The 21,653-nt window shown below is 42.1% G+C and overlaps 2 protein-coding genes across 2 annotated transcripts in view; both read right to left on the bottom strand.

Annotated features, from left to right (window-relative positions):
• Nucleotides 1–21,653, bottom strand: part of LOC145459361 (calreticulin-like) — a 283,057-nt gene that overhangs the window by 146,920 nt on the left and 114,484 nt on the right. The gene's annotated exons all lie outside the window — the stretch shown is intronic.
• The window catches only part of LOC145458778 (uncharacterized), a 264,884-nt gene continuing 248,067 nt past the window's right edge, over nucleotides 4,837–21,653 (bottom strand). The window contains exon 2 of the mRNA XM_080337261.1: nucleotides 4,837–5,275. Within this exon, the coding sequence (XP_080193387.1) occupies nucleotides 5,271–5,275 (5 nt within the window). The 3' untranslated portion in view covers nucleotides 4,837–5,270. The remainder of the gene's footprint in view (nucleotides 5,276–21,653) is intronic.

Below are 21,653 nucleotides of genomic sequence, written 5' to 3'. Positions count from 1 at the left end.
AGTCTTTGAATCCACTGCTGAATGTCACCATATTATGAGATAAGATCTCCAGAATCTTCCACGTTGCTGTCATTGCAGTCTTCTATAGTCTTCTATAGTCTTCTATAGTCTTCTATTCCTCCTTGCGTATTTGTTTCGTGACTAATTTTCATGCTACCCCAGTAATTGTGCGAAACATTTACAATCAGCAACATACAGCGGGGCTTCCCTATGGTACAGTCTTTAGCTACCCTGATTCTTCCAGCAAGTTCATGATCATAACGGAATATATCCCATTATCCTGATGACATTCAACATAGTAATAGGTCCATTTTGTGAAAATGTATTCCCAACGTTCGTATCAGTTGAACAAGATAATATCCGATACCACTTTTGTGATAACTTTTCGCAACTTTCATCGTACTTGCAATTTGCAGTGAGAGATATCGATAATAAGTGTTAAATCAATATTACCTTTATATCTGTGAGAAATATACATACAACAAGCAAGTATCTGGATGGAAACAATAATAACTTATGCAATGTGTTACATGATTTAATGACATTGCGACGAATTTTCGCTAGTAAGATCCGCTCACAGAGGCATACCAGCATCTAAGCCCGCTTTAAAGATTTCAACAATACATAAATCACTAAGGTAAGCTGATCTTACCCTGTAAAAACAGAATATTCCGAATTTCTGAACAGCCACACTAAATAACTACAACCGTCTGCTTTGCTCTGCTCGCATCAACTCAACTACGCTTCCTTCAATATTGATTGGCGTAGTCAGTCATCCAGAACTCTTCTGAATTTTTGTCATGTAATGTTTGGTTTGATTGAGAAATGACGTTGATGTGATAAGAAAAATCAGCACCGCAATCAAGTTTCTGCTGCTGATCTGTCTCAGACTCCAAATTCCAGATATCATGTATCAGCTTCAAAATTGGAAGTCACTACCTCACTAGTCATTTAGTCAACTCCAAGGAGCGTCAATCGGTGCGTCAGTGATGCATCATATATGTTTAGTGCAGTTCCATCAACTGTTTCATGGCGATGCGGAACTTAATTTACTGAAACCTGTGATGTGATCGTCGATTTCAGTGATGTTAGTGGTAGTTAGTTCGAACTGACTGGTCTTCCTTCGTCGTTTTAATATAATGGCTGAAGCACCGTCGACGTCAAGTGGGTTACTCACAAAGATGCAGAAAAAGAGTGACGTGTGGAAGGATTTCACTCTGATGCTGCATGATAATAACGGCCAGTATACTGGGTTTGCGAGATGTCAAAATTGCAATGTTCATCTAAAGCATCACAAGTTGACAAGTGGTACGTCGCATCTTCGAAGACATATCGAAGCTTGTAAGAAGAATTGATCGCAGTTGAAATGCAAGTAAGCGAGTAATCAAAGGAGAAGGTGATCATGGGGAACACTGATCGCCGGGTGGAGAATACCGAAGAAGTGCCGGTTTGCCGTGGTGTTGTGCAGAAGACGTTTTGCCATCCAGATTTACGGTGAAACGTAAGTTGGATGAGGAGGCTTCACCTTTGAAGCAGAAGCTGTCAGAGGAACTAAGAGTTGCTATCAAGTGTTATGGGCTGGCTGGCATCACCACAGATATGTGGACCGATCTAAAGGGTCGCAGTTCTATTAGCTTGACTATCCATGTTGTTGGGGAGAACTTGACTCTCAGAAGTAATGTTGCGACTGTTTGGCAATTCACGGATACTAAAAAAACTGGTATGAATATCAGACAGGCTATCGAAAACACCGATTGGGATTCTTCGACAATGGTTTGAATATATTTCGGAGACTGGACAAGATTCTTCGGGTTATCTCGGAGTCTGGGGTTAAGATCCCCGGAGTCGGAGGGACTTTGCCTCAGAGACCAAAGTTGTCGGAGGGACTCGGAGTCTCGAAAAGCAGACTCCGCTCATCACTGACATGCGTATTGTGGCACCCCAGCTGACGCCGGTGATTTTTTGATGAACAAGGATTGTCTTAAAACCATCAAATCTTTACGTTCAAATGAAAAAATTGTCATCACAAAACCTGACAAAGGCTCTGGAGTTGTGATTTTGAACCGGGCAGATTACAACATGAAAATGGAATCCGTTCTCCATGATTCGTCCAAGTTCACCAACCTGGGTCCTGCCGATGTGTACGACAACACGCGCAAGTTAGAAATGAAGCTGCAGCGTCGCCTTCTCAAACTGAAGAAGGATGGAGTACTTCGTTCAAATCTGTACGAGTCCCTACGCCCAACGGGATCGCAACGGCCGCGTATGTACGGTTTGCCGAAAACACATATAAAGATAACGTTCCTCTTCGCCCCATATTGTCTATGTGTGGATCAGCACAGCATAATTTAGCCAAATGGCTTAACACCGTCATTGAGCCAGTTCGATCCTTGTATACGCACCACTGTGTTCGCGACTCGTTCACGTTTGTAGACGAATTAAAACGCGCCAAATTAAATCCGTCCAATGTATTTGTTAGCTCATTTGATGTGAAAAGTCTTTTTACCAACGTACCATTGTCGGAAACTTTCGAAATCTGCGCAGACGCGCTTTATGATGGCACGCTTGAACCTCCGAAACTACCGCGTAAAATATTTCTTGAATTGTTGCAAACTGCTACCAGTAGCGTTGAATTCAGCTTCAATGACACGATGTTCCGTCAATGCAATGGTGTTGCGATGGGTTCACCGTTGGGACCTAGTTTGGCCGATATATTCGTGGGATACCATGAAAAGAAATTGTTTGAAAACGTCGCAAAACCTCTCCTCTATTTTAGATATGTCGATGACACCTTTGTTGCCTTTAAAAATGAGCGAGAGTGTAATAATTTCTTCGAAAAATTGAACTGTCTCCATACAGCTCTACAATTTACCGTGGAAAAGGAAACTGATGCTGCCCTTCCCTTTTTAGACGTCTTAGTAGAGAGATCAGGACAAACGTTTTTAACGTCGGTGTACAGAAAACCTACTTTCACTGGTCATTATAATCGTTGGGATTCATTTTGCCCGAAGCGGCGTAAATTAAACCTCATTTCATCGCTCGTTAATCGCGCCTTGCGCCTCTGCTCACCAGAAAAACTGTCACGCGAATTGGATGATATCCACTTGATTCTCTCCAAAAATGGCTATCCGGACCACATATTAAAATGCTCCATCTCTAGGGTATTGAAAAAATCGGATACAGCTCCAAAATATGGCCCAGAAAAATGCCCGGCATTTTTGCACCTACCTTGGCTAGGTAACGTGTCTAGCCGTTTTGAAAAGCTGATTAAATCGGCTGTTCACCGTTGCTATTACAGCGTTAACACGCATGTAGTGTACACGACGAAACCCTTGTTACCCAACTCTCGAAAAGATGTACTTCCTGCCTTTGATGCAAGTAATGTTGTTTACCAATACAAGTGCCACTGTGATAGTAGGTATGTAGGACGTACATCTCAAAGATTGTTTGAGCGTATTAAGCAGCATATCCCAAAATTGATTCGGTCAAAAACTTGCGCAAATGATCGCACGGAGCTCGCACGTCAGTGCAAATTGGCTGCAAAAACAGACTGCTATGATGATTACCAAGCATATGCTTCGTCAATTGGTCAGCATCTGAGTGAAAACCTTGCCTGTGCACAGCACTATGATGACAATATGTTCACTGTCATTGCGCGTGGTAGGTCTGTGTTTCATTTAAAAGTGTTGGAGTCTACTATTATTCAGTTGAGCAAACCTATTTTATGCAGACAAAAAGATTTCCTCTATAACCTACAAATTTCTCATTAGTGCGTGTTGTTCCGTGCGTGTAATTGTTTATTTACAAATTGTGCTGCTACTATAGTACCGTATGTCCGTATACTTCATAGTTTAATATACATTTTAATAATATATTCATTTAAATAGTATATTCATATTGAAATGAACCCGAATATTTTCGGCTGACACTCGTCAGGGGTAATCGTCAGCAACTAGTAGAGAATTGGAAAGAACATTGTATATCAACAATCGTATCACAAAATATGACGTCACCAGCATGAAATTTCGAATAAGAGAGCGTTCAATGTACTATTTTTAGGTGATACACGAACTCCTTTTGTTGACAGAGTTTTGGTTGGTGTATTTTGATAAAAGTTGATTCCAAGGCACACAAATGGAATTGTGAACGGCCTCGACCTACGATTCGAAATCGGTCGTCTCGATAATTATTCGCACAAATCGGATTATCCAACAGATGTTTGCCGATGGCAGAATTAATTGCCTTTGATCGATCAGCATCAATCTTAAGTGGATGAGTTAAGGGTGAGCTTTTCACATCGCGTGACAAACGTGTTCTGATAAATCTGGGGACATGTTGGTTTATGCGGTCCTGCAGACGTCTTGACGTTCTTCCCACGTAGCCACAATCACAGTGGCACCTATATTCGTACACTACATTACTTTGTTGAAGTGCAGGAAGCACGTCTTTGCGTGTTGAAGGGAGCAGTTGTGTTGTTGTAAAAATCACATTGGTTTTGACTGTATCGTAACATTTACCGACAGCAGAAATCAATTGTTTTTCAAAGCGGGTGGAAATGGGGCCAATCCAAGGTAGATGGATATAAACATCTTTTATTGTTCGTGCGGTGGGCTCTGTTCGTTTTTCTGCGTTGAATTGCGTTAATTTCCTCTCCATGCCGCGGCTGATGACGTGTTCAGGGTAACCGTTATCAAGTAAGATTTTTCGGATGTAGTCAAGTTCTAAACTCAGTTTGTTACCCGAACATATCATCAACGCTCTATGCACGAGTGTGCCTATGAGGTTAATTTTTCTGCGCCGAGGACTAAATGAATTCCAGCGAAGGTATTGACCAACATTTTGGCCAACATTTTCGTAGGGTATTACGAGGGCGAGCTTCTGTCCCAGCGTGAGTCCGCCAAACCACTATTGTACCGCCGATACGTAGATGATACATTTGTCATTTTCAGGAATGAATCGGAGTGTGACCAATTTCTCATTCGCTTAAACTCGCTTCACCCGGCCTTGCAATTCACAATAGAAAAAGAACGCAATAACTCATTATCATTTCTGGACGTATTAGTTGAAAAGCGCGGTACCAACAAATTTGAAACGTCTGTTTTCAGAAAACCGACATTCACAGGTCAATACCTTCGCTGGAATTCATTTAGTCCTCGGCGCAGAAAAATTAACCTCATAGGCACACTCGTGCATAGAGCGTTGATGATATGTTCGGGTAACAAACTGAGTTTAGAACTTGACTACATCCGAAAAATCTTACTTGATAACGGTTACCCTGAACACGTCATCAGCCGCGGCATGGAGAGGAAATTAACGCAATTCAACGCAGAAAAACGAACAGAGCCCACCGCACGAACAATAAAAGATGTTTATATCCATCTACCTTGGATTGGCCCCATTTCCACCCGCTTTGAAAAACAATTGATTTCTGCTGTCGGTAAATGTTACGATACAGTCAAAACCAATGTGATTTTTACAACAACACAACTGCTCCCTTCAACACGCAAAGACGTGCTTCCTGCACTTCAACAAAGTAATGTAGTGTACGAATATAGGTGCCACTGTGATTGTGGCTACGTGGGAAGAACGTCAAGACGTCTGCAGGACCGCATAAACCAACATGTCCCCAGATTTATCAGAACACGTTTGTCACGCGATGTGAAAAGCTCACCCTTAACTCATCCACTTAAGATTGATGCTGATCGATCAAAGGCAATTAATTCTGCCATCGGCAAACATCTGTTGGATAATCCGATTTGTGCGAATAATTATCGAGACGACCGATTTCGAATCGTAGGTCGAGGCCGTTCACAATTCCATTTGTGTGCCTTGGAATCAACTTTTATCAAAATACACCAACCAAAACTCTGTCAACAAAAGGAGTTCGTGTATCACCTAAAAATAGTACATTGAACGCTCTCTTATTCGAAATTTCATGCTGGTGACGTCATATTTTGTGATACGATTGTTGATATACAATGTTCTTTCCAATTCTCTACTAGTTGCTGACGATTACCCCTGACGAGTGTCAGCCGAAAATATTCGGGTTCATTTCAATATGAATATACTATTTAATTGTATATTGAAGTTCTGTACCTCCAAGAAGCTCTTCTAATATATTCATATTAAAACCCGAAGCTTTTCGAGCTGACACTTTTCAAGGGCAATCGTCAGCAAATGGGGAATTTCAAAAACATGCATCTAGCTACATTGCATACAACCAATTATGACGTCATAGAAACAAACAACATGAAATACAGGCAAACCGCGAGCGCAGCTAGTGGACAATTTTCAGATTCACTAAAAATTCCTTCTGCTGACACAAGCGCGGTCGGTGGATTTTAATATAAGTCGATTCCAGTGCAGACAAATGGAAATTAGTGCGGCCTCTACCTAATATCGAAAATCTTTCATCGCGATAGTTTTTAGCGCAAGTTGCATTCTCAGCCAAATGCTTGCCGATGGCAGAGTTCATAGCCATGGCCTGATTACGTTCTAGTAATCGGAGATCAGTTACGGCTGCGTCTTCGCGATATATTGTTAACTTATCGGACTACAAGCTCACGTCCACTGAAGAGTTCGTACTGTCTCATGGTCTCAATTTTTGTTTACCACCTACTACCATAAAAAGTGAAGAGGTATTCGCAGAATTTGAAGTGTTAATGGCTCAACTATATCATCGCAAGGCCAACTCCGCTGATAATTTGCCAGCCCTCAAAGCAAGATTGAGTGATTTGGCACATGCTTATTGTGGATATCCTATTGATTCGGGAAATTTTTTAATGACGAAGGAATGTTTTCGTGCAATAAAAGCACTGCGACAAAATCCAGACATTCACATTAGCAAACCGGATAAGGGCTCTGGGGTTGTAATCCTAAACAAACGGGACTACATACTCAAAATGGAAGCAATCTTGGGTGACGAATCAAAATTCAAGACACTTGGTCCCGCTGCTGAATTTGATAACATCGCCAAGATCGAAAGACGGATACAGCGCCGACTATTCAGCCTCAAGAAAAACGGCTCCATATCACCTGAGGTCTATGCCTCCATCAGACCGGTCGGGGCACAGAGGCCACGTATGTACGGACTGCCAAAAACTCATAAAACCAATGTGCCCGTTCGACCAATTCTTTCTATGATTGGATCGGCGCAGCACAAGCTCGCGAAGTGGCTTATCGATGTTTTGGAACCAGTGCGTTCCATGTACGATTCGCATTGCGTCGCTGATTCGTTTACATTCGCGCACGAGATGAAAACCACCGACCTTCCAAACCCGAATATGTTTCTCGGTTCGTATGATATCGTTAGCCTCTTCACGAACGTGCCGCTGAAGGAGACCATTGATATATGTGCGGACGCGCTATATGGTGGTGGTGATTTAGCACCACCTTCCTTCTCGCGTAAAGTGTTCGTTGAACTTCTTAATACGGCTACTTGCTCTGTTGAGTTTAGTTTTAACGATACCATCTACATGCAAACCGACGGTGTAGCTATGGGTAGCCCTCTTGGCCCGATTTTAGCCAATATATTTGTGGGATTTCATGAAAACAGACTTTTCGCCGCAGATGAAACCAAGCCTCCATTCATGTACCGTCGCTATGTCGACGACACCTTCGTTATCTGTCAAAATGAGACGGAGTTCGATGATTTCTTTGTTAACTTGAATTCTCTACACTCGTCTTTAAAATTCACATTTGAAAAAGAGCGTGCTAACTCGTTACCATTCTTAGACGTTCTGGTGGAAAAACGGGGTAGTAGCTTTGTCACTTCGGTTTACCGGAAGCCAACGTTTACAGGGCATTACATACGCTGGAATTCTTTTAGCCCGAATCGCCGTAAATTAAATTTGATTGGCACATTGGTGCACAGAGCCTTGATGATTTGTTCGGATATAAAATTAAACGCGGAGCTAGAATATATCCGCAAAATTCTAATCGGTAACGGCTACCCCGAACACATCATCAAGAGTTCTGTGGACAGAAAACTCAGTAATTTCAATCCCAACAAATCACAAAACACGAACACACGGTCTGAGGAAAATGTATATATACATTTGCCGTGGCTGGGCCCCATCTCTTCCCGGTTTGAAAAGCAATTGATTTCTGCTGTAAATCGCTGTTACGATAACGTAAAAACTAATGTTGTGTTTACCACCAAACAATTGCTTCCTGCAACGCGCAAAGATGTTCTTCCTGCTTTTCAACAAAGCAATATAGTCTATGATTTCAAGTGCCACTGTGATTGTAGGTACGTGGGAAGAACAACTCAGCGCTTGCAGGAACGCATCAAACAACATGTCCCCGGCGTTATTAGATCACGCATATTGGACTCTCGCGAAGACGCAGCCGTAACTGATCTCCGATTACTAGAACGTAATCAGGCCATGGCTATGAACTCTGCCATCGGCAAGCATTTGGCTGAGAATGCAACTTGCGCTAAAAACTATCGCGATGAAAGATTTTCGATATTAGGTAGAGGCCGCACTAATTTCCATTTGTCTGCACTGGAATCGACTTATATTAAAATCCACCGACCGCGCTTGTGTCAGCAGAAGGAATTTTTAGTGAATCTGAAAATTGTCCACTAGCTGCGCTCGCGGTTTGCCTGTATTTCATGTTGTTTGTTTCTATGACGTCATAATTGGTTGTATGCAATGTAGCTAGATGCATGTTTTTGAAATTCCCCATTTGCTGACGATTGCCCTTGAAAAGTGTCAGCTCGAAAAGCTTCGGGTTTTAATATGAATATATTATTAAAATGTATATTAAAGTTCTGTACCCCAAAGAGTCTCTTCAAATACTTCCGAAAACGGTACAACAAGCAGCAGCTAAATACCATCAATACGCTGATAAAGAGTCGGGGAAGATTGAGAACAGCTTTATCTACAACAGCCTTTCTGAAGGCTTGCATCGCCAAAAAGACGTTACCGAAGTTCATCAAAGGTAGGATAGAGAGGTCTCGAGCACGCCTCACCCCAAATATTGAGCGTGCATTTATATATGATGAAATCGACAAGAACAACAAGTTGCTTGCTACCTTACATCGTATATGTCGGTCACTACAGAAAGAAATTCGTGGATTTTTGTCATTCTTTGATTTGATTCGGTTCACCCGGTACCTGGCATCTATAGATACCATAAAGGAAAAAGAGAACTTGGCTAAGAATGAACGTAACCTGAGCCGTCTTATTACCCAACGCTTTGGCAACAATGCTAGTCCTGACGGGAAAAATATTGTTAACTTATCGGACTACAAGCTCACGTCCACTGAAGAGTTCGTACTGTCTCATGGTCTCAATTTTTGTTTACCACCTACTACCATAAAAAGTGAAGAGGTATTCGCAGAATTTGAAGTGTTAATGGCTCAACTATATCATCGCAAGGCCAACTCCGCTGATAATTTGCCAGCCCTCAAAGCAAGATTGAGTGATTTGGCACATGCTTATTGTGGATATCCTATTGATTCGGGAAATTTTTTAATGACGAAGGAATGTTTTCGTGCAATAAAAGCACTGCGACAAAATCCAGACATTCACATTAGCAAACCGGATAAGGGCTCTGGGGTTGTAATCCTAAACAAACGGGACTACATACTCAAAATGGAAGCAATCTTGGGTGACGAATCAAAATTCAAGACACTTGGTCCCGCTGCTGAATTTGATAACATCGCCAAGATCGAAAGACGGATACAGCGCCGACTATTCAGCCTCAAGAAAAACGGCTCCATATCACCTGAGGTCTATGCCTCCATCAGACCGGTCGGGGCACAGAGGCCACGTATGTACGGACTGCCAAAAACTCATAAAACCAATGTGCCCGTTCGACCAATTCTTTCTATGATTGGATCGGCGCAGCACAAGCTCGCGAAGTGGCTTATCGATGTTTTGGAACCAGTGCGTTCCATGTACGATTCGCATTGCGTCGCTGATTCGTTTACATTCGCGCACGAGATGAAAACCACCGACCTTCCAAACCCGAATATGTTTCTCGGTTCGTATGATATCGTTAGCCTCTTCACGAACGTGCCGCTGAAGGAGACCATTGATATATGTGCGGACGCGCTATATGGTGGTGGTGATTTAGCACCACCTTCCTTCTCGCGTAAAGTGTTCGTTGAACTTCTTAATACGGCTACTTGCTCTGTTGAGTTTAGTTTTAACGATACCATCTACATGCAAACCGACGGTGTAGCTATGGGTAGCCCTCTTGGCCCGATTTTAGCCAATATATTTGTGGGATTTCATGAAAACAGACTTTTCGCCGCAGATGAAACCAAGCCTCCATTCATGTACCGTCGCTATGTCGACGACACCTTCGTTATCTGTCAAAATGAGACGGAGTTCGATGATTTCTTTGTTAACTTGAATTCTCTACACTCGTCTTTAAAATTCACATTTGAAAAAGAGCGTGCTAACTCGTTACCATTCTTAGACGTTCTGGTGGAAAAACGGGGTAGTAGCTTTGTCACTTCGGTTTACCGGAAGCCAACGTTTACAGGGCATTACATACGCTGGAATTCTTTTAGCCCGAATCGCCGTAAATTAAATTTGATTGGCACATTGGTGCACAGAGCCTTGATGATTTGTTCGGATATAAAATTAAACGCGGAGCTAGAATATATCCGCAAAATTCTAATCGGTAACGGCTACCCCGAACACATCATCAAGAGTTCTGTGGACAGAAAACTCAGTAATTTCAATCCCAACAAATCACAAAACACGAACACACGGTCTGAGGAAAATGTATATATACATTTGCCGTGGCTGGGCCCCATCTCTTCCCGGTTTGAAAAGCAATTGATTTCTGCTGTAAATCGCTGTTACGATAACGTAAAAACTAATGTTGTGTTTACCACCAAACAATTGCTTCCTGCAACGCGCAAAGATGTTCTTCCTGCTTTTCAACAAAGCAATATAGTCTATGATTTCAAGTGCCACTGTGATTGTAGGTACGTGGGAAGAACAACTCAGCGCTTGCAGGAACGCATCAAACAACATGTCCCCGGCGTTATTAGATCACGCATATTGGACTCTCGCGAAGACGCAGCCGTAACTGATCTCCGATTACTAGAACGTAATCAGGCCATGGCTATGAACTCTGCCATCGGCAAGCATTTGGCTGAGAATGCAACTTGCGCTAAAAACTATCGCGATGAAAGATTTTCGATATTAGGTAGAGGCCGCACTAATTTCCATTTGTCTGCACTGGAATCGACTTATATTAAAATCCACCGACCGCGCTTGTGTCAGCAGAAGGAATTTTTAGTGAATCTGAAAATTGTCCACTAGCTGCGCTCGCGGTTTGCCTGTATTTCATGTTGTTTGTTTCTATGACGTCATAATTGGTTGTATGCAATGTAGCTAGATGCATGTTTTTGAAATTCCCCATTTGCTGACGATTGCCCTTGAAAAGTGTCAGCTCGAAAAGCTTCGGGTTTTAATATGAATATATTATTAAAATGTATATTAAAGTTCTGTACCCCAAAGAGTATCTTCAAATACTTCATAGTTTGTTATTGTTGCCATTGGTACAATGCGAATTTCATGGTTTGTGATTTTGATTGTTGCGTCATACTTTGCTTTTTGGTTTTGCTTTTAAATCTGTTTAAATCCCTTTAGTGTGCCGATAACTCTTGAAAAGAGGCACCCGAAAAGTCTTCGAGTTATTAAATATTATTCTACAATGGATATTGTATTGAAAGCTATATCCGATACAATAAAACAGCTAAATTTAATTCAACAGATCTCAGTTGTTTAAGCTATTGATAAATTTACGCAGTCCTAGACATGCGCACAAGGATGAGTGAACCGACTATTCTGCATTGTCAGCTGCGTGTAACGAATAGCAGCGTGGTTTATATCAGTTCCTGCCCAAACAGTGTGCACGTTGCAGCCGATGCCGCGCCGAAACATTCATAGGGACACCAGTACTCGATGGTATACTAAGGTGCATCACAAATTTGGCGCATCAAATCAGAATTACTTTACTGGAGTTGGCTGACTAGATATATGGCCTGTGAAATTTTATAATCAATCAGAGGCAAACAGCCTAGTAGGCTACAACTTGAATAATTCGATCCGATGATGAGGAAGTAGATAACCAGCTCACCCAAACGTTGAGTTTTGAGTACTTTTCGGCTGTAATTGGAATAAGTGTATGAAATCCCCAATCTTTAAATTTGTTGAAGATACTAGGAATTTTCCTGTTATCACCGAGATACGTCTTTGAGATCCGTTCTTTGTACAAAACGTGTTTTTCGCCGTGGTAAGATATACTGTATTTTCATGTTGTATTGAGAATTGAATCCTTATACTCAAATAAATATATTTAACGTACCTGGACAGGGCTCATGCACTTTCGGCCCAAAAAGCAATATTCTCCATGTGTCAGTATAGGCATTTCTGTGAATTTGGTCCGAAAGTTCATGTGCCCCGCAGGTCCGTCGATTATATCTGCGGAACCGTAACTGGAGAAACAGAGCTCATTCGAATCATGTTCCGCAGAATACAATAATGCTAGTTGGTCGAATGCCACTCTTCAGATGTGACAATGGCCATTTAACGTAATGAACCTCGCCGACTATGGTAAACAAGTCGTATGCTCGTATCAATATCTGAAGACGATCAACTTTTACTGTTTCTGATTCGACTAAAATTGAATCTACCTTACTACGATCTCGGGAACCGTTTCAACACCAGTCACACCACAGCTTTGAATATTTTTCTTACGTACCTCCACGCAATGCACAAAATATTCTTCATTGGATGCATGGATCAAATTCCTTCAAAGAAAAAAACAGCAGTACTTTTACATCGTCGTTTGGTGAATTCCCCCATTGCCGTATAATAATTGACTGCACGGAGTTTCGAATTGAAACTCCCAGGCACGATCTCAACGCAGCCATTTCCCTGTATAGCAATTACAAACATTTTTGTCTGCAAAATACCTTCTGGCAGTTGCTCCAAATGGTTCCATTACATTTGTTTCCAATGGTTATCCTGGCAACACATCAGATAAAGTGATAACATAATAAGTCAGCTGAACGTGAGTAGGCTATATAATGCTAGTATCAATTCTATAAGCTAGAAATGGATTTTGAGCTAATGTATTTAATATATAGCTTCCACGGCTGATAATTTAGTGAGTTCATCAGTTTGAATCAAGGAAAAGTATCGCAGCACAAAATAATCGTTAAACCATTTGTTACAGGCTGGGGATCTCATCCTAGCTGATGAAGGATTCCTGTTTCACGATCTTATGCCCAGGGATGTTTAGCTGAACATACACCATCATTCCTGAGAGGAAGATCGCAGTTTACAAAGGCAGAAGCAGTCCATACCAGTCGCATAGCCAAGTGCAGAATCCATGTTGAGCGCGCCATTGAGAGACTGATGAATTACAGAATATTAGGATGTATTAGCGCTCCTCACAGAGCATACATGCTGACAAGATCGTACAGACCTGTGATGCATTGGTAAATCTTCAAAGTCCGATAATTGAGGGAGTTTTTGATCCATATATATATATAGGTATATACCTATTCAGGAACTAGTTCTGTTGAAGATAGAGATATGTTAGTCCAGTTCAATTCCGAATTATAAATTGATTTTCTTTTGGCAATAAAGAATAGAGAAATGCAAGTTCGAATTATGACTTGAGTATAGTTGGCTGAGCATCACACCCAGATAAAATTCCTGGAGTTTTGGAATGTTTTGTTTCCAGGTAGGGTCTCTTGATACTTTAAAAATCCGCATATCCTTTGTAGTCCAAACAGCAAAATGTGCCCAGTCACAATTTGTGCAGGGTTGTAATGACTCGAGTCAGACTCGAGTCACGATTTTTTTGTGACTCGACTTGACTCGAGTCATTTTCTTGAAATTGGAAAATGACTCGACTCGAGTCAATATCTGGATTGACTCGACTTGTACTCGAGTCATTACGCGTGACTCGACCCAAGTCATTGACTCGGCTTATTGTATATGACTTGAAGATGAAGAAATTTGCGAATCGTAATGGCTAGATCAACGCATCTGACGAATTCTACCGACATCGATATTTGTCGCCACTGCTTTCGTTGCACTCGTCTGATATCAGATATGCCGCCGCAAAAACAACAGACAATGGTACATATAGTAGCAATGCATTGTACAAAATCATCCTATGATGAAGACCGTAATAGATCCTCCGCAATCAAAGAACTCAAGACTTTTCAATTATACAAACAATCGAAGCAAAGTTCACTTAGAGCCAATGAAATGACTCAGATGGTCAAGTACTTGGAAGAGACTGATATGCTCATGTGTAGATTTGAAGGCGATGATTCTTTGCATTTTTGGGCGACTAGAAAGAATGAGTATCCGATGCTCTTCAATGTGGTTCAAAATGCTTGTCAATTCCTGTATCTAGTGCACCAGTGGAACGTGAATTCGGTAGATGTGGATTTATTCCAAGGCCATGCCGCTATAACATATAGTGTTTTTGTAGTGTATTTTTGAAGTGTAACTCAATGATTTGATCTGCTGTCTGTGAAAACACACAATACCCTCCGTCCATTTGACGATTGTTAGGTATGTGCATTGTGCACGTGAGTAATAACGAATGGCTAATGTTGTGTGATGTTTGTACAACAGGGCTGTTCAAAAATAACTTCTTTTTTTATTTTACTGGGTGGCTACTTGATAAAATTGTTATGTTGCATAAAAAGAACTCTGAATCTGGGTTAATTTTTAAAAGTTGAATCAATGTTATGAGAGGAGAAAATTTTATTTTCGAAAATAAATGGAGTGTTTTTAGTGAGAAATTCTTTCATATAATATAATTACATACTAGTAGTAAGCCGACTATTTTGTCACATCCAAAATATTCTACTCTAATAAATTCGCTTTTTCTAGTTGGAATCAAGCCAATTTTGCTATGAATCATATTTTTACACAATAACATTATCATGAGGTAGTCGGTAAAATTCGAAAATCTCTATTTGTAATTAATCCAAAATTTTCTTTCATAGTAGTAACGCTCCGGCGGCTATTTGGGGAGCTGAGCAGGAAAGCTGACCTTTTTTTAGTCAACCACCTGATAATGTGAAAGAAAAACTGTACCTCTACATAAACATGCATCTGTTGATTCTCTATCAGCTGGTATCTAGACGGGAATTCGTTGGTTCTATATCAGATATTATGTAGACGTGAATTTGTTGATTCTCTATAAGCTAATTCAGGATTGAAAACATGAGTTGAACATGACTTTAATGCAGTGACTTGGACTCGGACTCGAGTCATAACACTTTGACTCGGACTTGACCCTTTAAACGGTGACTTGGACTCGGACTCGACTCGGTGATGAATTGAAAATGACTCGACTTGACTCGAGTCAATACCACAATAGTAAGATTGACTCGTGACTCGGAACCATGTGACTTGGTTACAACCCTGAATTTGTGGCATGCATTTGGGCCTGAATTTGATGCCAATAAGAGTGATTCACTTGTAATTGTCCAGCAGCAGTCAAACAAAAACTCTTTACTGTAATTTCTGACCAAGTTCAAATTTCATGAGCTCATCGACTGTGTTGTTACGATATATCCAAGACCAAGAGCACTTTACTTCAAGCACACCTACTGCCGATGAGGTCTGCTCAGCTACAATCACTCATCAGGTGAAGCACCTAGATATCCGCAAGGAAAATGAACAAAACCGATATTTGCTACATTCACATGAGTGATGCTACAGTAGTCTTGAATAGCTCTTTCTTCGTGGGATAACCCCCACAATATTGAATCCCTATTCATACTATACTTTCCTTGAAGCGATTTGATAAGAGATGGTGGATACGGAGTACCTGTCGTCTTGTTCCTCTCAAAGCAGTCCAAAACCCTACTAAAATTGCTACTTGTCAGTCGAAGAGCCCTGTATTTCCCCCATTCTGCACATTCTCTCTGTTCTGATGTCCTGTTATATATATATATATATATATATATCGACTTTTCAATTGGATAAAATAAAAAAGGGGCAAAGGAAAACGGGAAACAAAAGAACATCGAGATAATCAGTTTTGGGCTCGTGTTAAGCGTCTCCAACGTAGTCGGTCGTGGGCGTCTACAAGCGACAGCCCGCGTTGCGCTAGATCAGTCTCCATTGTCGAGCGCCATGTTTTCCGATTCCAGCCACCTCTTCGCTATGGCTTCGTGGAAATGTGGTTAATGATGTCTTGTTGGCAAGGTAGCTAATCTGCACATGACTAACTTTGTTGGCTTCTATAAATTTGTCTCTATCTTCCAAATGTAGGGGAATCAAATCTTCAATTAAGAGAGGACTTTTTGAATTAGTCGGTTGTTTTTCTGATCTAGGCTCAGGACCAACAATCAAACGCATTGGGCAATCGGCATGAATGGCTCTGAGGCTCGCCCACAAAAAAATCCTATCTTCGCTTGTCGTCACCGAGCGAGATATCGCGGAAAACTGACTTTTTTCAGGAAAGGTTTCAGAAAACCTTTTTACTTCGGTAAAAGCTTGTTTTGGTTTCTGGAGCCAGGAATTCGGGAGATTTTTTTGGGAAGCACTCTGCCTGTTGCAGTAAATCGCAGTTGCTGCCATATGACTGCACAGATAATTCCCATTCGGGCAGTCACAAATCCCTTTATTGATGTTCCCCTGACCGTCCACAGTTAGCTCAACGTTATAGCTTCGATCCTTCATCGAAGCTCTTACTACCCCTGTCACAACGAGGGAGCGAAGTCTCACTTACAAGACAAAGCCTGACTTATATTTGATTTCTCCCTTACGAAAAGCATTTTCTTTCTCATCGAAGAACTTCATGAGCCCGAAGAGAGAAATTACTTCTGTTATGTTCTTGATCTTGTTTGAACAATAACTCAATGCGACGAGGTTGCAATACAAAATCAGTATATTATCAGCAATATAACTTCAAGACAGCGACACGATCCAGAGTGCAGTTAAATGAAAAAGACCACGAGACAACAGAACACAGGGTATAAATACAAGCATGACACACGAGGAAATAATGATTGGCTGAAATTACTAATCCTACAGAAAGAAAGAGTTCTACGACACCGAACGTAAATGCACGAACATAACAGTCCTCCCCTGTAAGTTAGAGGGTTGCCCACATTTACGGTCTATAGAAATCGGTGGGTTTCCTATTTCTAAGAGGATAACGTCTGCCCGACGATCGAGCAGGACTAGCTGCAGGACGTTGTGCCCTATTCCTAACCAATGGTTGCTCAGCTTGGGACTGTTGAGGCTGAGCAACTTCCTGTGTGGCTGTATCATGACCAGTGGAAATCAAGCGTGGTTGGAGTTGGTTTTTGTGCCTCCTCCAATACCCATGATCTGTTTTTATAATGTACACAACACGCCCCAGTATTTCCGTCACCACGCCAGCAACCCACTTTGGTCCGCTTCGGTAACTGCGAGCGTAAACCGAGGAACCAATCTCGAAATGAGTGACTGATTGTCCAGGCGTAACGGGTTTCGATTTATCAAAGGGCGAGCACAAACTTAGCAAATTGCGCGGCTGTCGACCATGTAAAATTTCGGCAGGCGTTTTCCAGTCTATGCCCGGGTGCGGTGCACATCGGTACGTAGCGAGAAGTGTTTGGAGCGCGAAGTTGAGATCTTTTCCCCCGTCGCAATTTTTTATTAATCCAGCTTTCAAAGTCTGGACGAAACGCTCCGCTTCTCCGTTCGAGGCAGGGTGAAAAGACGGTGATACGATATGGCTGATTGCCGAATTAGAGCCAAACGTATCGAATTCATTCGATGTGAATTGCAGCCCGCCATCCGTAACAATTGTTATGGGCAAGCCTTTGATAGCGAAGACGTCCCTCAAAGCGTTGACCACACACAAGGTTGTGGTAGAACCGACATTCATTACTTTAACGAAAGGATATTTCGAATGCGCATCGACGATGACCAGAAACATTTTATTGTTTATTGGACCTGCGAAGTCCAAGTGAATTCGATCAAAGCTTTCAGACGTTTTAGGCCATTCGCGATACTGACGATCAGGCGCTTTCATTACTTTGCGGCAAGCGTCGCAACTCTTCACGAGATTTTCAATGTCGCGATTAATGGAAGGCCATGCGACGTAACGTCGAGCCATCTGCTTCATTTTCGCGATACCCCAATGTCCTTCGTGCAACAATGATAAGGCTCGCGAGCGAAGTGACTGCGGAATTACTAAGCGTTGAAAACCATCAATATTGAGCATAACTATGTCTTCGTGCAGAGAAAGCGAATGTTTGCGAGTCGAAAACCAAGAAAAATCATCAATGAGCGTCTTTGGATTCCAATTACCATGAGTGACAGATAATTTTACTAGTTTCAAGGTTTTGTCCTTCAGCGTCGCGTCGCGAATTTCATTGCGAGTTAACGGTAAGCCATCGAATGCCATATTAATTGCGTGGACGATCTCCGCGTTTTCACGAATTTCCAGTTCGTCAAACTCAGGGTCTGGACCCTTTGGTAGGCGAGATAAACCGTCGGCGTTTCCGTGCTGATTAGTCGGTTTATAGCGAATATCGTATTGGTAAGCCATGAGCGTTAGTGCCCATCGCTGTAAGCGTTGCGCTGTAATCACGGGAATTTTCTTGTCTGGCGAGAAAATAGCTAAAAGCGGTTTGTGGTCCGTTACGAGCGTAAATTTTCTACCATACAAGAATTGACGAAATTTAGTGACTCCGTAAATGATTGACAGAGCTTCCTTCTCGATTTGAGAGTAGGATTTTTGCGAATCAGAAAGTGTTTTCGATGCGTGCGCGATCGGTCTCTCTTCGCCATTGTGCTCGATTGAGAGGACAGCGCCGATTCCGAATTGAGAAGCATCAGTTGACAAAATGAGCTGCTTGTTTACATCATAATCAGCTAACTGCGTAGCGGCGATTACGTCGTTTTTGAGAATGCGAAAAGCTGCGTCGCGGTCTGCATTCCAAATGAATTTCGCGTCTTTTTGAAGAAGGCGGTACAAAGCAGCGGCTTTATTCGTGAAATTAGGAATAAACGCGCGATAATAATTGACTTTGCCCAGGAATGTCTGTAGCTGGCGAACATCGTGAGGTTTAGGCAACTGTTTGATTGCTTCAACGGATTTGTTAGACGGGCGTTTGCCGTCCTTGTCGATTATGTGACCAAGGTACTCGATACTACTTTTGAAAAATTCACATTTCGCGAAGTTGACGGTGAAACCGTACTCGGTGAGGCGCTCAAAGAGTAGCGATAAGTTGCGAAAATGATCGCGTTCATCAATGCCAGTAACGATTATGTCATCGATAAAACTAGCAACACCGGGTAAGCCGGCGATCATGGCATCAATACAGCGTTGAAAATTCGCGGGACTAGATGCGACTCCGAAACACATGCGTCGATAACGGAATAGACCGAATTGCGTGTTGATGACACACAAATTCATCGCATCATCATCTAATTCTAGCTAAAAAAATGCATCGGCAAGATCAATTTTCGTGAAAATACAACCACCCTGTAACTTGTGAAGGATTTCATCCAAGGAGGGCAGGGGATGTTGATCTATCTGAATTTGTTGATTCAATGCTTTGAAGTCGCCACAAATGCGTACTGATCCATTTGATTTAGTGACGGCAACAATTGGTGCTGCCCAATCACTGTAATTGATTGGTTCGAGGATACCTTGATTTACTAATCTATCCAATTCGGTTTGAACAGCGATTTGCCTTGCGAAAGGCAAAGGGCGTGGCTTGTTAAATACGGGCTTGGCATTAGGTTTCAAGTGAATAGTCACCTTTGTCTTGGTGCATCGTCCTAATACATTAGAGAAAACGGAGGGAAATTTGGACTGAAAAGATACCAATTTGTCGTTCGAATCAGAAATGTCAATAGTATTACATGATTGCGATTTGACCATCTGCGAGGAAATTGCATCCAAAGCAGACGTTCCCTTAGCGGTCATGGAGAAAGCATCGCTCCAATCGAGACCAAAAATGTTTTGCCCACGGTGTTCGTCCAGAACTACCAATTTAAAGCCAACTCGAACTTCAGAACCCACCTGCACGGTTACAGTGCAAATACCTTTCACTTTCAGTGGCTTGTCGCCATACGCTACGAAAGAGCAATGGTATGCTGAGAGTTTCGGAGAGCCCAAAGTTTTGTACCCAGTCAATCCCACCATGGCGGAGGGTGCATCAGTGTCCCACTGTGTTGGCAACGGAATGCCGTTGATGCTGGAGTTGATCCAGAGCTGGTTTCCTACGCGTCGATATAGTTGATCGATGTCGAAGGAGAGGAGTGGCACTGAGCAGAAATTGACGGATGTGACCTGTTCTGTGACACTAGGTTTGGTAGACATATGCACACAGGTTTGATATGACCTTTACGACCACATTTCTGACATATTGCATGTCGATATTGACAGTCTTTTCTCTGGTGATCGATGAAACAGCGGCTGCAGGATTTCAGTCTTTCTGGGAAGTTGCCTTGGTTGGATTTGGAAGGTTTTTTCCCCTTCTGATAACTTCCCGTCATTTTGTTGACGACGGAAGTGTCTTTACCGCTACTCTCGCCTTCGATAACTCTATCAGTTTTCAGCGTTCTCACGTATGTTGCGGCTACTTTAAGAACGTCGTCGAGGGATGGATTGGTTTGTGTTAGACAATGCCGTCTCACATCCGAGTGCGGCGTTTCTTTAATGATGAGATCTCGCATTAGCTCATCAACGTAGCTTTGATCACAGCCATCTTTTGAGCATATGAAGTTGCAATCCTTGGAGATTCCGCGTAGAGTAGCGATCCAATCGGCGTACGATTGTCCCGGTTGCATTTTACAGTTGTAAAATTCGTACCTGGCTGCTTGCACATGAATGGAGTCCTTGAAGTGTGTAGACAACTTCTCGGTCAACGCGTCGAAGGTTTGCGCACTGACATCAGCCGCACCAAACAAATTACGTAGGAGCGAGTACGTTTCAGGTCCAACCCATGAGAGTAGACACGCTCTTTTTTTCTCCATGTTGAAAATGCCGTAAATTGCTAGGTGATGGTTGAATCGTTGCAGATATTGGTCCCACTTTTCTTTTGATTTTGCGAACGAATCAAACTTGGGAGCGGCTGCTTCAAATGTTGATGCACCGGGATTCAACCTCTGCGTCAATTGCGCCATCTCTGTCATGACTTTTGCCATTGCTTCGTCATGCTTTGCTTGTTGTTGCACCATCATCTCTTGCTGCTTCGCTTGTTGTTGCGCCATAATCTCTTGCTGCTTCGCTTGTTGTTTCATCTCTTCTCTGTGTCGAGCATTTTGCTGCTCCAGCTCTTCTTTGCGCTGTGCGCGTTGTTCTGCCATCATTTCCTGCTGCTTCTCCAGAAGCTTCAAAATACCCGATTCCATCATATATACAGTATTCGTCGCAGAAATAACTTTGAATCCGACTTCTGACACCAATTGTTATGTTCTTGATCTTGTTTGAACAATAACTCAATGCGACGAGGTTGCAATACAAAATCAGTATATTATCAGCAATATAACTTCAAGACAGCGACACGATCCAGAGTGCAGTTAAATGAAAAAGACCACGAGACAACAGAACACAGGGTATAAATACAAGCATGACACACGAGGAAATAATGATTGGCTGAAATTACTAATCCTACAGAAAGAAAGAGTTCT

Source organism: Botryllus schlosseri, chromosome 16 (assembly GCF_051294905.1).
Source record: "Botryllus schlosseri isolate E-star chromosome 16, Bs_hap1, whole genome shotgun sequence".
Taxonomy (NCBI): domain Eukaryota; kingdom Metazoa; phylum Chordata; class Ascidiacea; order Stolidobranchia; family Styelidae; genus Botryllus; species Botryllus schlosseri.
The sequence above is the reverse complement of the archived record's forward strand: the minus strand, read 5'-3'. Positions and strand labels throughout refer to the sequence as shown.